At 59.6% G+C, this 17,227-nt stretch overlaps 3 protein-coding genes across 3 annotated transcripts, besides 18 other annotated features; all 3 read right to left on the bottom strand.

Moving 5' to 3' along the window:
• Positions 1 to 102: 102 nt before the first annotated feature.
• Positions 103 to 136: a microsatellite.
• Positions 137 to 250: 114 nt separating this feature from the next.
• Positions 251 to 2,197, bottom strand: Tco025E_02700 (chaperone protein DNAJ; the record flags this gene model as incomplete). The annotated part of the gene is made up of 1 exon (XM_029369624.1): positions 251 to 2,197. The coding sequence occupies one exon, from the start codon at positions 2,195 to 2,197 to the stop codon at positions 251 to 253; it is 1,947 nt and encodes a 648-aa protein (XP_029230290.1).
• An 84-nt stretch (positions 2,198 to 2,281) lies between these two features.
• Positions 2,282 to 2,363: a microsatellite.
• Positions 2,364 to 2,412: 49 nt separating this feature from the next.
• Positions 2,413 to 2,467: a microsatellite.
• Positions 2,468 to 2,561: 94 nt separating this feature from the next.
• Positions 2,562 to 2,607: a sequence feature (A-rich).
• Positions 2,608 to 2,672: 65 nt separating this feature from the next.
• Positions 2,673 to 2,704: a microsatellite.
• Positions 2,705 to 2,906: 202 nt separating this feature from the next.
• Positions 2,907 to 2,929: a microsatellite.
• Positions 2,930 to 3,207: 278 nt separating this feature from the next.
• Positions 3,208 to 3,231: a microsatellite.
• Positions 3,232 to 3,849: 618 nt separating this feature from the next.
• Positions 3,850 to 3,948: a microsatellite.
• Positions 3,949 to 4,071: 123 nt separating this feature from the next.
• Positions 4,072 to 4,105: a microsatellite.
• A 149-nt stretch (positions 4,106 to 4,254) lies between these two features.
• Positions 4,255 to 4,310: a sequence feature (A-rich).
• A 281-nt stretch (positions 4,311 to 4,591) lies between these two features.
• Positions 4,592 to 4,653: a microsatellite.
• Positions 4,654 to 4,953: 300 nt separating this feature from the next.
• Positions 4,954 to 5,011: a microsatellite.
• A 302-nt stretch (positions 5,012 to 5,313) lies between these two features.
• Positions 5,314 to 5,348: a microsatellite.
• Positions 5,349 to 5,425: 77 nt separating this feature from the next.
• Positions 5,426 to 5,454: a microsatellite.
• A 50-nt stretch (positions 5,455 to 5,504) lies between these two features.
• Positions 5,505 to 13,949, bottom strand: Tco025E_02699 (phosphatidylinositol 3-kinase; the record flags this gene model as incomplete). Its single annotated transcript, XM_029369623.1, has 1 exon — positions 5,505 to 13,949. One exon carries the CDS (start codon positions 13,947 to 13,949, stop codon positions 5,505 to 5,507), a length of 8,445 nt encoding a protein of 2,814 aa, XP_029230289.1.
• Positions 13,950 to 14,659: 710 nt separating this feature from the next.
• Positions 14,660 to 14,685: a microsatellite.
• A 285-nt stretch (positions 14,686 to 14,970) lies between these two features.
• Positions 14,971 to 14,995: a microsatellite.
• Positions 14,973 to 15,035: a microsatellite.
• A 151-nt stretch (positions 15,036 to 15,186) lies between these two features.
• Positions 15,187 to 15,213: a microsatellite.
• Positions 15,214 to 15,327: 114 nt separating this feature from the next.
• On the bottom strand, positions 15,328 to 17,199 carry Tco025E_02698 (uncharacterized protein; the record flags this gene model as incomplete). Its single annotated transcript, XM_029369622.1, has 1 exon — positions 15,328 to 17,199. The coding sequence occupies one exon, from the start codon at positions 17,197 to 17,199 to the stop codon at positions 15,328 to 15,330; it is 1,872 nt and encodes a 623-aa protein (XP_029230288.1).
• Positions 17,200 to 17,227: the final 28 nt, after the last annotated feature.

The following is a 17,227-nucleotide window of genomic DNA, read 5'->3' as shown; positions in this document are numbered from 1 at the left end:
GAGACAGCGCACAAATTCAGGGAGTACACCTCTTCGAGAGGAAACATATTTTTCTTCCCCCCCCCTCCCCCCTCCTATATATATATATGCTTAACTTCAGCCCACACACACACGCACACACATACACCTACACCACTGCTTTGCTTCTCGTTTCTTTTTTTAATGTTTCAGTTTTGGCGTGGGGCGGGATGTTACGTACCTGTTCCTCATTAAAAGGAAAAATATTCTTTATATGCCGGTAGGAATGGGTTTATTTACGCTTATTCATACTGCAGAGATATTTATATCGTTCAAAGCACTCCTTTGCATTTTTGCCTTCCACTATCGCCGCAATCTTCTGAAACTTATCCCTCTCCTTGTAATCCTTCAGTTCCCGCAACCCCTGCTCCAGCATTTTTTGCTGCTTCGCAGTCCAGTCCTCTACGGATGGAACCTGAGGGACCGCCGCCGCACCTGCACCCACGGCGGCAGCGCTGGATGCGTCCAACTTGGGGCCTGGCTGCTGCACCGAGGCACTCGGGGTTTGGTTGTGGGTGTTTGCATGATGCAGTGCGGCGGTAATTTCATTCACCTTCCTCATCGCCTCCTCCTCTGTGAACTTGCCCCGCAGCAGTTCGGCGATCTTCCTCCAACGGTCCACCGCGCCGGGTGGGTACTTCGCGGTCGCCTTCTGCAGGCGCACCAGGTCCTCCTCGTCCCAGTTGGCTGCCGCTGCAGGGGCGGCCCTCTTGGCTGCTCCCGGCCCACTCGTGGAGGAGACTGGGGGCTTCTTGATGGGCTCGCCGTAGCGCGTCACCCCAATGCGCTGCTCGTGCTCCTCAATCAGGGCGTTGAAGCGGAGAACCGCCTCCACAGTTACGCCCTCGTCGTCTTCGTCGTCCGGTCGGTTGCCCTTGTTTCCGTGCGCCGCGGCGGCGACGACAGCGGGACGCCGCTCCGTACTGCAGCCCGTCACCGCAGAGAGAATAGCGGCAGCCTGCTCGGGTGCACTGACCTTTGAGAAGATCCACGCGACATTTGGCCGCCGCACCGCGTGGCGCAGGAGCTTGTTAGTCGCCGTCTCGTCAAGGATGCCGTGCCGCTCCAGAAACTCCAGCAAGTCTTTTTGTGCCTGACGAATTTCATTTTTCTTCTCCACTTGTTTTCGTTGCGCCTCCTCCCGTTGGAGCCTCTCCCGCTCCTCTTCCTCCGCACGGCGCCGCTCCTCCTCCTCTCGTGCCTGACGGCGCGTCAGCTCCCTCTCCTCCTTCTCGCGCTGCCGCCGCGCTTCATCCTCCTCGCGCTTGCGGCGCAGTCGGGGGTCATTTTTCCGGGCCCGCTCCACGAGCGTCCGCAGCCGCTGCTGCTCCTCCCGACGGAGGTGGCTCAGCTGCCGCTCGTTCTCGCGCGCGTAGTAGCGCTTCTCCTCGCGGCACATGCTGTCGTCGATCTCGTCGAGCTCCACCAGGTGCGAGAAGTCGCGCCAGGACTGAAACCGCGCCCAGCGGTCGTAAAACCGGTACACCGCCTTTAGGCCTGTACGGTCGTCACCGATGGACGGCAGGTCCCGCTCGCTGCTCCACTTCTTGTTGCGCTCAAAGACGGGCCCGAAGAGGGCGTAGAAGTCCGCCCCCGCCGGCAGCGTCTCGCCGGGGATGGAGTCGTCGAAGGGGCGGGAGGAGTCGTACGCCAGACGGGTTTCGGCGTCGCCGAGGACGTCGAAGGCGCGCTGCACCTTCTTGAAGGCCTCATCCGAGTGGTCCTTCTGCTTGTCTGGGTGCGTCTCCAGGCAGCGGCGGCGGTAGGCGGCGCGGATCTGCTCCTCCGTCGACCCGTCCCCCTGGCCCAGCTGCAGCACCTCGTACCAGTCGACGCTCAGGTCCTCGTCCGTCAGCTTAACGAACTTCTTCCGACGAAAAGTTTGCTGCCGCCGCCCCTCGCCGTTCCCGCCGGCGTCGTCGTCGTCGTCGTCGTCGTCGCTGCCGTCCAAGTCGGAGCCACTCATCGCGTGAGGGTCTCCGTGACGCCGCGCGTGGCGCAGCTGCCCCTCCACCCACACCCGCGCGCTCGTCCGCGCCTGCTGCTGCAACGCCAACCCCCGCGGCAGCACCCGCACCCTGCGTGCGAGGCCGCGGAGAAGGCCGGGGTCCACCCCAAAGAAGACTTCCTCGGCGCCCTCCTCCAGCCGTGGGAGCTCCAGCCCCGACAGCGCCAGCATCTTTTTCCCTGTACAAATGGAGGCAACCGGACACAGAGAAGAGGTATCGATGCTCCGCCGCTCCACACGGTCTTTGTGTTCCCTAGCAGGCGTGAGGGGAGGAGGAGGAGGAGGAGGAGGAAGAGAGTGAGGGAGGGAGGCGGCAGGCGCCCAAGGAAGAGGCAAGCAATAACGCACATAACCGAGAAAACAATGCGGCGTACAGCTGACCCAGCAAAATAAAAAGAAAAACACATGCGGGGCCAACAATAAAAGGAAAAACAAAAAGAACGAGTGCGTGTGCATGGCGACGCATTATTCCACCTGAAGAGTCATGGGCATAGGTATTAGCTGGCGCCGTACCACAGCATTCGTTTCTTAACGCTTTTTTTTTATTTTTCTTCTTCTTTCGTTTCTTCTTTCCTTTTTTTAACAACTCCATGCGTTACTCGCACACAGACGCCCAGCCCGCTACCTCTCAACTCCATCTTTCTCCTTTGTTGTTTGTTTGTTTGTTTGTTTGTTTGTGTGCTCCAAAAAAAAACACAACCAAAAATTTCAATCCTCATAACATTCGCTTGGCAGATCCGTCAGAAAGGCAGAACGGCGCTAAAACAAAAACAAAAAGTAACAGCATGAATGCGTTGTGTGTGTGCGTGTGTGGATGAACTCAGACCAAACTCCGCGGCGTCGCTTCGTCCCCCTCCTCTCCGCCTTTGCAGCGTCACTCTATAGATATATATATATATATATTTCCCCCTCACACACACATACAATCTCCCGGTTGCGTAAGCCGTCATTTTCCCATCATTGTATACTTCCTCGGTGCCAACGTGCGTGTTTTCCCTAGCGGCGCACGCTTCGCTGCTCCTCACCGCCTCGGGCCCACTGCGGCCACGCACAGGAAGCGGTGGAACGGGGCAGCTTGCACACGCATGCACAAGGAGCGTAGTCAGGCGAAATCTGGGAAGATGCACGCACCAATACAGCGAGGGAGCGACAGTTTGTGTGCGTGTGTGTGAGAGGGCAACGGGGGGTGGGGGTGGGGTGGGGGGCACGCACACACTACCGCAGAGGAGAAGCCCTCAATGCACGTCCGTGCAGCTCCGTGTGCCCGATGGCGGCAGGCAGAAGCAGCGGGGACGGGCGCAGTGTCGCCGGCGCATGCGCAACCCAATAATAAAGCAGTGGGGTGAGTCGCTCACAAACAGCAAACAAGCCACACCAGTGCCACAAGAGGCACTTCCTCCTCCCCCCCTCAGGAAAAAACAAACAAGCAAAGAAAAGAAGTCCGCAGACAGCGGGGGAAAATGATAATCGACGGCGCTCAAAGAATACGGGAGTGGGTGATAATTTCACCACCGCGGGCCTGTAGATGCAGGAGGAGAAGAAGGGAAAAGGCCGCCTCCCGCAGTTACCTCCCCGCGCAGAACAAAGCCCCACCCCCGCCCCTGCCTTCGCTCACAACAGCGTGCCTCCTCTACAACCGCCCCGCGTCCCCTCCCCCCTGCCGCCGCCGCGGCGGGGGTAACCACACGCCCAGGAGTAGTCCCCACCGGCAAGGCAGTCGCGTCCTGCGTGGCTGCGGGCCCGGCCCCGCAGTAGGAGGACTGCCAACGGAAACGCGGCGCGGGCGGGAGCCACGCTGAAAGAATGGATACGGAATAGAGAAGCAAAACAGCAAAACAAAACAACAACAACAAAAAAGACCATACGTGCAGAGTAAGAAAGCGCCACCAAAAGAACAACAACGACGACGACAACAACAAAAATGGTACGATGGCGAAAACAACTACCCCATTGCGTCGCTTGCATTTCAGAACGGGGGGATTGGGGAAAGACAACAACAACGACGCAAGAAGAATCGTCGAACACCAGCAACGGCATAAATGGGAGGTGGGTGCGTGCGTGTATGGGTGGGTGTGGGGTACAGGGGAGGGGAGATAGAAACACGGCAAATTTGGCAACCAAGATAAGTAAGCACTCCAGTACGAGAAGGCGTCAGGAGAAGGGGAGAAAAGAGGGCTGACAACTCGGGTCCCCCCTCTTTATTTCGCTTTTTTAAAAACACACCCTAATTTTTTTTTCGTTTTTTTTTGTATTGTTACCTCCGTCTTGTTTTTGTATTTGATTTCTCCTCTTCGCTTGCTCAGCCACTACTCTCCATTTTTTTTTTTTGCTTTCATGTATGTTCACTGTTATTTAACTTCAAATCATGTTATTTTTCTGCCCCTTCTGACGGTTCTCTCTCTCTCTCTTTTTTTTCCCCCCTTTCACCCGCCCGTTTTCTTATTCTTATCCTTTCGTTGTGTAGACGACCTCTACTTGCTGGGACGCACACGTCCCGGAGCGTCTTCTGCTCGCCCGCCGCCGGCTTCATGGCCCTCCTGAGGAAGGCGGGAGGGCATAAGACGCCACAACACACACACACACACACATTACATACATATGTACATACAACTACACAAATACACGCAAAGGATATGAAAACAACAACAAGGGACAATACTGCGGGTGTCGGGGCAGTGATGCAACGCCGCATAGTACATACATACATACATATGTATCGAGAGAGTAAAAAAAACGAGCGAGCGAGAAGGGACATGTACACATATCCCTTCTCTGTGAAAAGTTAACTGGAGATCATACCTCATTGGAAATAGTTTTAAGTGCACAGCGTCTTTTGTTTATCGCGCGTACTTCATCTGCTCGTTTGCTGCTGCCGCCGGATCGCTCACATTGCCGTAAAACGTCTTGTTCTGTTATAAAGTTATTAAACACACACACGCACACACACGCACGCACACACACACACACACACAGCCACACACACACGCAGCCACGTCTCGCTCAGTTCGGCTTCTGCTTCCGCCAGGGCATGACGTTCCCGCGCGGGCCCGGGCCCCGACAGACGTTCTTCTTTTTATTCCGCCTCCGCGACTCCCCCTCGCTGCTGCCCACGCAAATCCCCACCGCACGCCCCGGGCCGGTTTCCCCGTCAGTGCCGGGCGGGCCTGACGGAGGAGCGTGCAGTGGGAGAGAGGCGAGAAACTGGGCGCAGACACACTTCCCCCGCCTCTATTTATTCCTTACGCCCTTCCGCCCCACGCGTCTCCCCCTGCCTCCATCCAAGAAGGAAAAGAAAAAAAACAGCAATAAAACACAAAAAAAATCAGAGCCACCAACAACGAGAACCGTTTCGACCAGTGACTCACGGAGGGAGGTCGTCGTCTTCCGAAACATGTACTAATATATATATATATATGGGTGGATATATACAGTTACAGGTATCTGTCGTTTTTGTGAGTCCCGCCCAGCAGGGCCGGGGTTACCACAACGGGCCCCAGCCAAAGTACAGCGCGGCGTAGTTCTCCACACGCGTGGCCTCGTCAATCAGCATGGCGACCTGCTGCGGCGGTGTTAGGGATTTGGCGAGGGTTCGCCGTGCCGCGTCATTGAAGGCGTTGGACATGTACAGCAAGTCAGGGCGACGGGCACTTTCCAAAACGGTGTTGAAAATCACCATGTCTCTCTGGTCCACAGCCATTTCTCTCCCACGGAGTTTGTTACGAATACGTTCCGCAATATCCTGCGGCGTGCGCCCCTTCTCCATCATGCTTTTCATCGTCCCCTTGTGCTGCACGATTGGGTCATACACAAAGGCCGAGAGCAGGGCCATGATGCTGTCACAGTTGCGGTGCAGCGTGGTCTGGGTGCGGGTGCAGGAGGAGCGAAAGATGCCATCCACGCCGAACACCTCCATCGCATTTGTCAGCATGCGAGTCAGGCGGAATGGGATGGTCTCAGGCAGAACGTGGCGCAGTCGACCCACGTCGAAGCTGTCACCAAAGTCAATGTGCACAATCTTCCCTGTTGACATGGAAAGCAGAATGTTGCCGAGGTGGCGGTCGCCGAGCCCCAGGACGTACCCCACCATCGACATCGTCGCCAGGGAGTGGGTGAAGGCCGTGCGTCGCTCAAGCCACTCCTCCGCCGTGTGGGAGCGGTGCCACATCGCACGCGCGACATCCACCGCCTCGCAGTTGGGTTGCGTCATGACATACTCCAAGACCTCCGTGCGCTGGATCATGCTCAGCTTATCCCAGCTGCCAAAGGACTCCACGTAGGAGCGCAGCGTGCTTGACTCCTGATGAGTGCAGAGATTCGAAATGGTGCTGCGATGCATACATATCGTGTTGTTGATTGTATTGGCGTTCTCCACCCAGCCAAGCAGTCCCACATTATTGCTGATGGGAATAACTGGAAAGCGGTGAATAAAGGCACTGTTGCTGGCGTGGGTGTTGCTAAGCAGCACGTTGACCATGCCAAACAGCTGCATCACCCGCTCATCCATGCGTATGTCCTCGTTGCCCTTCAGGCAGTAGGTGTAGATAAACCCGTTTGACCCACTGAGGCGGATGCGCCGCGGCCGCTTCTTGGACGGGATGACGTCCAACTTGGAGCTAAACGACGCGATGGTTGGGAAGTTTGTGTACTGGATATCGTACTCCCCAAACACCGCGATGGAAAGGTTGCGAAGGCTCAGCAAAGGCTCCATGGCCTTCTGAGGCTCGTTGCCAAGCTTTTCCGCGATGTGCTTGGTGATCTCGTCCAGCAGCTGCCCCACGATGCTGCTTGCCTTCTCCCGATCCCCGCGCCGCTCATCCTCGAGAACCACGTCCACGTAGTGGCCAACGTCGCCGACCGTGTAGAGCAGGTGGTGCCGGTGGGCGTTGAAGATCTCCAGCACCGCCTGCAGCCGCCGACACACCTCCTCGGAGTCGCCCTCGTACTCGGCGTTGGGGTTCCACACCGCCGCCACCGCGCTCAGGTGCTCGCGAATCTTCTCAATGGGGATCGCGGAGACGTCCACCAGCAGCTTCGCCACAAGTCGCGCGTCGGATCTGATGCGCTTAGGGAGGGCCGTGATGATGGACTGCGCCAACTCCCGTCGCCGCAGCTGCTGCCCACCACTGCAGTCATCGGACATAAACACCACGAGCAGTGGAAACACCACCGCCTGGGCGTGCTCCTCGCACAGCTGACGAAGGATCATGCTGATCACCTCACGCACGTCGTGTCGACGGTCGCTCAGGTGACCGATCAACTGCGGGATGGCCTGCACCCAGTAGTCCGTGGGAATGCGGAAGACGCTGTCTGCCATGGACTCCTTCAGCATGGACATGCCATTGTGAAACACCCACAACTGCAGCAAACGCATCACACCGGGCAGCGCGGTGGCGGGGCTGGTGCTTCGGCAAATGGCAGCCACAAAACCCTGGTGGGCCGCCTCAACAAACCTGTGTTGCTCCTCCGTCGTGAGGGAGCTGTCGCGCTGCTGCACGCGATAGTTCATGAGTCCCCAACTGTGCCACGCCTCGTAACTCTTTGGCAACGCACGAATCGCCTCGTGAAAGTGTCGCAGTAGCTCCTGGCGGTAGTCACTCTTCCAAAAACAATCCGCAAGCACCTCCTGCTTCCATGTACCTAGACGGTGTTGAGCAGTACCGTAGCATAGGGGCTCATCTTCCTCCAGTCGTGGTTGCGTCTCATTGAGGAACTCCTCCATCATACGCACCGCCTGGTGTCTCCTACCCTCACTCCAGATCTGGCTAATGTAGACAACGGCCACGCGCGGCTGCGAGGTCAGCAAGGCGGCAGCGCTGACGTGATCACGCGTCTCCTCCGGACTACTGCGTGGAAAGTGACCCTGCTGAAGCCACGACATGGCCCACATGGAGAGCTGAGGGTAGTTTGTCCCCATCCGTTCACAAAAGTTTAAAATCATCTCCGACATCTCTGTGGGCTGTAGCACCAGTGAGTGCAGCATGAGAGAGCGTAGACTTGGCATGAGAGAGTCCGGCTTAAGCGCCGCAAAGCGCCGTTTCCACCGCTCCAGCAGCTGCTCACGAAAGACGGAGGACTCAGCCTGCACGTACGCCACCTGCTCCTCCATCTCGGTAAAGTGCTGCAGGAGCGTGAGGTTTTCGTAGGCGTGTGCATAGCTAAGCGGCAGCAGCGTCTTCAGACTCTCATCCACCCCCATTTTAGACTTTCTAATGATGGCGTGCAGCGCATCCGCCGACATCACCGTGATGTGGCCGCCGGATTTGCGGTGAAAGGCGTCATGGAGGCAAACCGCGTTTTCAAAGAAGAGGCGAACGGCGGTGTCGACCTTCTCCTTCACAGGGATACACTCCTTCAGCTGCCGAACGTCGTCCCACTCCCCAAGAATCCAGGCCGCCATGGCGCCCGACTGCGCGATGGCCGCGGAGGAGCGCGTCAGCTGCGGGGAGGCCGTCTTGACGACGTGCAGCGCCTTTTCCCATTCCCCGCACAGGCAGAGCGTCCGCACGTAACCTTCAAGATCCACCAGACTGCACTTCTTGTTGTTCTCCACCTTTCCAGCGTAGACGCGCTGTGCCACGTCCCACCACTGCAGCAATTCGTAGTTTAATCCATCTTCCTTCTCCGTCTTGTAGCGCAGTACTCGGAATAGTCCAACGACGGAATCCTGCATCTCACGCTTACTGTACAGCCAGGCAATGGGAAGCACAAGAGAGTGCACCGCCTCCTTGGGAACGCTGCTTGTGTAGCGGTACTTCTCAATGACGGGCAGCACCTTGTTCTCAAGGTAGCTAATGGCCTTATCGTACATGCGCGCGCGCTGCGCCGCCTCCACCAGGCTGTCCGTCGTGAAGAGCGGGTTGACACTATTGGGAATCGGTGACACGCGTGGACACGACCCAGGCGAATTGGGACCCTGCTGCGTCGGTGAGGTAATCTGACGTGCCAAAGGATGAAACTCGCTGCCAATCTCCGAATTTTCACACGCTCGTCGCTGCATCCCCTTATTATGATTATGATTGTTATTTTGGGTATTATGCCGCGCCGCATCCGTGTCCGCGCCCGCGTCCACGCCGCTGTCGCCGAAGTTGCTACTGCTCTTATTGGTGTTGCTGCCGAGGTCGGTTTGGCGGCCACTGGTTAGCCCGCCAAGTGGGCCATCCATGAGGTTCGACGTGGCGTTCCTCGGCTCCATGCGTGCGTCGACGGGCGACCGCAGCGACTGCACCGGAGACTCAAAGTTAAAGTTGTCGCTGAGCGGCCTGCTTTGGTGCTCCTGCGCCGAGTGCAGGGCGGTCGTGGCACGGGTGAAGCCGTCGTTGCTCTCAAGGTAGCGGAGCTGCTGCAGCACCGGCTCCTTGATGCGGGGCGGGTTGTGGTCAAGGTAGCCGGCAAGCCCGAGGCACTTGGAGACCACCTCGCTGTCGCTGCAGCGCAGCGCGAGGTTCAGCACCTCATTCACCTTCTTCATTTGCTCCGCGTTGAGGGACTCGTAGAAGCACTTGAAGGAGGGGTGGAACAGCTTGCGGCGCAGCGGCTCGTGCTTGTCAAAGAGGTCTACCACAACGCGGAAGGCGGGGTGCGGGGAGACGAGGAGGATGTTCTTCTGAAACTCCGCAAACCACTCCCGCCACTTGTTGTCCCTGGTGCGCAGCCCAAACTCGACGTGCTTCATGAAGAGCGTGGTGTCCTGGTGCCCCGGCGGGTAGCCGTCGTAGCGGTCTTCGTCCGGCTGGTCGAGGTAGTGGCTGCCGCGCTGCAGCTCGCGCGGGTGCTGCTGGTAGCGGCTTACGTACGGCGACGCCGGCAGCTCCCCCGCGGCGCCCGCAATGTCCGTCCCACTTCCCGCCGCCGACGACGTCGTCGGGCCTGTGCTGTTCGCCTCCTCCGTGTCGCGCAGGCGCTCACGCAGGGCGCCTATCGTCGCGTTCCCGCTCAGGCACATCGCGGCAAGTACCCGCAGCGCGTCCCGCACCATCGCGGTGGAGAGGCGGGGCCCAAGGTCCTCGCTCAGCACGCAGTGTCGAGTGAGGATGCGAATGGCGTGCAGCAGCGCCGGGAGATGCTGCACCGCCTTTAGGTTGCACACAACGTGGATGCAGGCGCACAACGAGACGGAGCGCACCTCCACCAACTGCTCCAGCTGTTGCACAAACTGCGTGAGCATGGGAAACACCACCGGAATACAGTGTGGGGGAATATACGTCGCATGCAACACAACGTTCACGACACGCAGGCAGAATTCTCTCGATTCGGTGTGATCCTGCAGGGCAACATCCACAAGACGGGGGTAGAGCCAGGGCCAGACCTCCGCCTGCTCCTTCCCAGAGAGTTTCCCTGGTTTCAACGCGCTAACCACGTCTAGCACCGCACGGAAGAGGGCATGATCCTGCGGGTACCAGAGCTGTTCCAGCAACACCACAATCTCAGGTAGGAGCTTCTTGCTAATTTTTTCATACCGCAGTGAGGTGATAGCGGCAAGGATGTGTAGCGCCTCTATCCGAAGCGAGGGGCTGTCGTTGGAGCGCTTTGCGATCTGCAACACTGCCTTTGCCGCGTGAACCCCACCGATAATGTTTTTCTTGTCAGTTGTCGTTTGCACGAGGTGCAGCAGGGTGCGCAGGGTCTGCGTGCACACCATCTCGGACAGCCCCACGTCCAACATGCGACTCAAGTCCCGGTAGACAATGACGGCGTAGTCGTAGGTGAGTTCCAGGTCGGCCTCATCCTGAATGGCCGCCTCATCGTTCTTCTTCTTCGTGGCGGCGGTGTCTGGCTTGGTGGCGGGGTCCACGGCACCCAACTGGCCAAACAGCGTGAGCACCTGCTCCAGCTCCACCTCGGTGCTGTTTACGACACCAATGTAGACGGAGGTGATGGACTGCAGCAGCTCGTGCAGCTGCGTCGCGTTCCACTCCCGCGGCGAGGCCCCGATGGCGTGCATCTTCACCAACAGCCCAATGGCGGCGTGGCTGAGGGAGGTGGACGTGCTTCGGCGCAGCACCGTCACCACGGGCGCGTACAACTCCGCCACATCGTCCTGGTTTTGCAGCATCATCGCCTCATCCTTTATCAGGGCGCCCACGATGGTGTCGGTGGTCTTCAGAATAGCGAGGGCAATCGCGTCCGCCACCATCTCGTCCACCAGGTGCCCCCGGAAGGCACTGAAAATGCGGTGCATGTGGGCGTTCAGCGGCGCCAGCGAGAACTTCGCCAGCGTTTGCAGGTCCGAGGTGTGGCAAATGAGGGTTTGCGGGTCCGCGGAGTACTCAAGCACCGTGACGTAGGACTCCACCATGGTGAGCAAACTTTGCTGCACCAACTCCAACGAAGGCGTGTTCCGCGGCTCTTGCGTGAGCAGGACGAAGAGCTCCACCGTCTTTTCTCGCACCCGGGAGGTGTCATGGAGAAGGCTCATCAACGTCTTCAAAATCCTCTGCTCCAGCAGAAACGGACGCAGCTCTACGGCGTCCGCCAGGATCGTGACCTCCATCAGCCGAACCTTGGGATCAAGCTCCAGCACCACGTGCTTCAGGTACAGCTCAATGATTTCCGTGACACGGGTGGAGTAGGTGGAGGTGCGGTGCTGCTTCGCGTAGCAGGTCCACTGGCTAAGCGCCTCCACTACAGAGATGCTGCACTGCTGCCGCACCTGGGCATCCTGGTGGCGCTGGTAGAAAACGCCAGAGGCCCGAACCTCCTCTAACTGTTGCACTGAAGTTATCTGCCGCTTTGCGAAGAGTTCCAGGGCAATGCAAAGCTCCGGGGGGGTGACCGCATAACGTGTCGTCAGGCTGGTACCACTCGCATTCCCCACCCCACCTGTTGCAGCTGCCGCAGCCCCGTTCGTCGGGGCATTCTGGCCCCCGCTCGTCGTGTTTGTGCCGCTGTCGCTCCGCAAACTTAGGTCCAACTGGCTTTCCCCCTCAACCCCGCTCGTGACGCTGCGCGGGGAAGCGCTGCTGCCGGCCTCGAACGCGGCAGGTGGAAGGAAGTACTGCGCCAGGCGCCCCACTGTACTACTGGGACCGCTGAATGTTGACGCCTGCGGGGCGCCCTGCGGCGTCGGCAGCGGATGGGCGCCCAGGCTGGAGGCGTGACGTCCGTCACGCGTCGCTGACCGCCTGCCAGCGTCGAGGCCCGCTCGCCTCGAGTCCTGCGCGTTGTCCCTCAGTTTGCTGTCGACGAGGGCGTCAAGGGCCGCCTGCAGCTCGGTGCTCACGGTGAGGACGTGCTGCTGAATCATCGTCAGGTACTTGACGAGCTCCGCGGAGAGCACGGCATTCGCCAGGTGCGGAATGCAGCGGCGGACCAACCCATCCACGTGCTGGACGATTTCCTGCTGCTTCATAGCGTTCGCGTGGAAAACCGCCTTGGGCAACGCAGATGTCGCCCCATCGCTCCCAAGCGAGAGGTTTTGTATGGAGTACACGCTTTCCGCCAGGTTGGGCGACTCACTCTTGCTGGCAGAGAAGCTGGCGCAGACGGACCACCCAGACCTGCCCCTTTGCACCACCTGCCGCAGCGCCGCCTGCACTTGCCGGCTGCAGATGGCTGCCAAAATGTGCCAACACTCCTCCTGCGTCTCCCGACGTGCGACGTAGCGCATGAGGATGGAGTCCAGATTCGTGCGGTTTGTCGAGTCCAGAGCCTCGTACCCGACGTTTCGGATAAATGTGGCGACGTTGCGCAGCTCCAGGCTCTTGTTGCGTTCATCGCGAACATTCTTAACGGGCTCCATAATAATGGCGCAGTACGTTGTGCGACGCACGGCGGAGAGAACGTCCGTCTCCGCAATAACCGGCACGAGGTCGCACACCGCCGCCCGCACCGCCTGCGACTTGGAGACCCGGTGCTGCTCCGTCACGAGCACGCACAACTGCGGCAGTATCGGCACCTGCTTCTCCATAAAGTGCACCCCCCTGCTGCTGATGAGCGCGCGCAGGGACTGCAGGGTGGAGATGATGCTGCTTTCATTATTGTGGCTCGTGTTCAAGGACCGAATCGCGTCGGCCAATACGCGCCGGTTCTCCAGCACGACCTCGTTGTGCCGCATGGCGCTCGTGTTACTAAATATCGCCACCAGGCAGTCGTAGGCGGCACGGCGAAGCACCTCGTCGGAGGAACCCGCAAGGGCGGTCGCAAGCTGCACGGCATGCGGACGAAGCGGCCCCAGCATGTAGCGTGCGTTGACCTCGGCTGTGGCGGAAAGGGCCAGCATGACGGAAAGAAACTGTGCAACAAACGGGGCCTTTGTCTGGTGCGCGCGTCCATGCAGCTGAATCAGCGACAATTCGCAGTTGTCCTTCAGTTCCTTCGTGATAAACGACTTGAGCGGGGGCCCAAAGGACCCAAGCTGCAGGTCCAACGCCAGCATACGCTTCAGCACACGCTGCGCCTCCTTCGCCGGCTTCTCAATTCCGCAGTGCAGCACGATGAAGAGGCTACGGCAGAGCCGCGTAAACTTTTGCTGGGGGTTTGTGTACGGCACCGCAAGGAGGGCGTCCACAAACTCCACGGCAAGAAGCAGCAGCTTTGGGTTCGACGTCCGCGAGAGCTCGGAGAGGACGTCGCGGATGCGCTGCTCAAGAAAGAGGTCGCGGCTCATGGAGTCGCAGCTTGCCAAGGCCCGCCGCTCGATGGCCGACACCGCGTCCCGCATCACGGCCGCCGCATTTGGCCCCTCCACCGAACACTCCAGTTCCCGCAGCAGCTGATTCACTTCCTCGTCACTGGCGTCGGTGGCGTCGGCGGAGGACATCGTCACGTAGCTGGCGGCAGCCACCTCCGGCACCGGGCCGTTTGAGACGCCACGCCCAACGCCGCCGCCGCTGCCGCCGCTGCCGCCGCCGCTGCTCCCCGCCGCAACCACGCTGCAGCTCGGGGTGGACGGGGGGTAGCGCCGCTGCAAAGGGTACTTTTGCATACGCTTCTCTCTTCACCCCCTACAGGATGCAAGATCTGAGCCCTCCACTTATTCACCAGACTCGGCTCGACCGCCTTCCTTTGTGGGCCGCTGAATGCCAGTCGTATCGGGCTCCGTGTCTTTAATTCCCAAGGGATGGTTTCCTTTTTTTTTCTCTCTCTCTTTTATATTGTGTTAGTTTTCTTTCCTTTGTGTTGTTGGTATTCTTCTTGTGTCGGGCGTTCTTCCCTGGAGAAGTGGCCGCCCCTCCCGCGCCGTTTTTATGGGGACCTTCTCCCCCCTTTGGGCACTGGGGGCCTTCGCTACTATCCCGTAAGGGTACACTGCGGCGCAGCAGCGCAGAAATGAAAACGAACAAATAAAAACAACAACGACGCACGCGGCATGGCCCGCTGCCGCGCCCCCAGGCACCGCACACAGACGCACACACAGGGGCAAACGCACACCGTCACGCCCTTCCCCCTCTTTCCTTCTTGCGGGTCTGACGCACCGTTTCTCTATGTTCCGTTCGCCACCGCCGTACGTAAACAGAAACAAATATATGCAATTCTCGGATATTTGCTTTTTTTTTTCCGTTTTGTTTCCTTCTTCTTTTGCCCTCCCACTTCCCCACTTCCCCACTCCAGCCTCCGCGCTCAAGCGCGTGTGCGTGCCCATGAGTTGCTGCTACCCAACGCAGCCTGTCCCCAGCGACTCTCGTCGCGAGCTACCGTCACGTCACGTCACGTCACGCCACACACACGCACGCAGTTGCGCGCGGAGGCTGGGGCCCCAACAACGAGAAGCGTGTTGGGTCACCACGGGGCGGTGTGAGTTCCTCCGGAAACCAAATCCCCATCCCGCCCATCAGCGCAAGCAAAAAAAAAATACAGTCGTGGCAGGAAATTGATGCTAAGCCGGCGGGGACCGCTCAATTGTGGGCACCCGGTTCGCAACGGGGGCCACAGAGGCATCACTCCGTCGGCTGACGAAGAAAGGGGGAAAAAAGGCGGGACGCCATTGCTGAACGGACTGATAATTTACACACACACACACACACAAACACAAAGAAGAAAAAAAAAGAGGAAAATAAAACAAATGCACACAAAGTCCTACTCCATGTGAATAAAAGTAAAGCGAGAAGTAACATTGCCGCTAAATAAATGTTGTTTTTTTTTCCCCCCCTTTCTTTTTGTTTTTGCCTGTTTCCTCGGGTTATTCTAAACATGTTACTTCCATCATTTTCCTTAAATTAGCAAAAAACAACAACAAGAAAAACCACAACTCCCTCTCTTGTTTTTTTCTGCTTTATTCCGCTACTTCACCCTCTCGCGGGCCTGGCCTGCAGACGGGTGGGGGCTGCGACAGCGCCAGAGTGCAGAGCCCACCCCGCCCCACTCTAGTCTACGTCGTTCCAGTTATCCACGCGCTTCTCAGCCCTCCCACGCCGCACAGGGGACTTACTCTTCTCGCCGCGACGATGGTGCTCAAGCGAGCGAGAGCGCGGCACGGCCGCTGCGGCTGCAGTACGACCACGCGGCGCACTGGCCTCGTCTGACGTGTCAGACGATGACGAAAGCCTTCTTTTGTGGTGTCTGTGCCGACGCGGCGGGGGCGTCGGTGTCTGCGTCGCATGCTGCCGCTTCTCTATCGCGGGGGGCTTTGCCTCATCGTCTCCCTTCTTCGCTTCAGTTGTCGGCTTCACCGCCACCGCCGCCGCCTGCTTCGCTGCAGCGCGCGCCGCCTCCCGTTCCTTCTGCTGCTTACTCTGCCGTCTCCTGCTGAACAAGGTGTTGCAGTACACCTTTGGTTTATTGGGCTTCGCTGGCACGACCTGCTCCGCCGTAAATACAGGCACAGCCTGCGTTGCCGGTTGCGCGGCATCAGTTTCGCCCTCCACCGGCGCCGCCTTCTCGCCACTGCCGTGTTCCTTCTTGACTTTCCTCTTGCTTATGCCTCGCGGTTTGTCGTCATCGTCGTTGTTGTGGTTGTGACCGCTGCTGCCGCTTCTTGCCCTGCGCAGCCTCCGCTTCTTTTTCTTCGCCTTCGCTTCGGAGCCGGAGGAGGGCGACGGGGAACGCCGCAGCTTGCCGTCGTCCTCCGCCGCCCGCCCCTCCGCTTCCTCCCTGCGGCGCCTGAGCTTTTTCTTCAGCGCCAGCGGCGCGCGTGCTTCCTCATCCTGCTGGGGCTTCTCCTCGGGGAAGAGGACGGAGGCCACTTCGGCGTCCCCGCCGCTCCGCGCCGCCGCCGGCTCAGAGCGGCAGGGGGGCTGCTGCGGCGGCACGAGGGCGCCGCCGCCCGCCTCGTCGGAGTCGAATTCTCCGCGTGCCGGAGTCCAGTCCGTCCGCGTTGCAAACGGCTCCGCCGCGTGAGAGTTGCGCGCCGCCACGACGGCACGCGCCTGCGCGGTCTCGTGCGCGAGCGGGGACCTCTGGCGCAGCGGGGAAAGCCGCAACACCTTCGCAGGACCATCCGGCAACTCCTCGGACGAGGAGGGAGAGTTTGGCTGCACGTGCCGAGGATGCCCCTCCTGCCGTGTCCGTACCGTCTTTTTCAATAAGCTGCCCCCCCGCCGCTCTGAGCCGTCGGCCCGTCGCGACCCCAGTGCGTCATGCTCAGCGTCCGGGAATGAAAAGTTGCGGCTCCACGCGTCTGCAGAATCGCGCGAATGTTGCTCTTCTCTGTGACGCCCGTTCGGTGGCGCCAGCGACGGCTCACTAGCCCTGGCCGTGCCGTAGAGGATGTCGCGGACAAACCGTTTGTTGTTGGGCCCGCCAATGATGGCAATCCGCGGAACATCCTCGTCCTCGTCCTCCTCGTCCTCCTCGTCCTCCTCGGAGATGTACTCTTCGTCGTAGAACACGTCCTCGTCGTAGCTATTCCAGCGCCGGCGGCTGCCGCCGTTGGACACGGGACGGGCGTACTGATCCTCCTCCGTGTAGATCTCCTCGTAGCTGGCGTCCAGCCGCGCGGGCGGGCGGTTGACGCTCTCCTCGCTCCGGTTCTTTGAGCTGCCGCGGCTCCAGGCCCCCGCCGCCGGTGCGCTTCTACTGGCGGCCGCGAGGCGCACCGCACGTCCCTCCTCCACCTTCGCGCCGCCCCCGCGGTCGCCGTTCTGCCCAAAGCCGGACCCGCGGGGGGCGGCGGCGCCGGTCGACGGCGGCGGCAGCGTGCTGCTCCCGGAGGTCTCCCTGTTGTCGTCGTTGGGGGCCGTGCACGGGTGCGGACTCGTGCTGCGGGGGGCACGCGTGTAAACAACCACCGATGTCATTTAAGGCGACGCTGAGATCATACACAGA

Source organism: Trypanosoma conorhini, assembly GCF_003719485.1.
Source record: "Trypanosoma conorhini strain 025E chromosome Unknown Tco_14.4_contig_00110, whole genome shotgun sequence".
Lineage (NCBI taxonomy): Eukaryota > Euglenozoa > Kinetoplastea > Trypanosomatida > Trypanosomatidae > Trypanosoma > Trypanosoma conorhini.
Note: the sequence above shows the minus strand (reverse complement) of the source record. Positions and strands in the feature narration are given on the sequence as shown.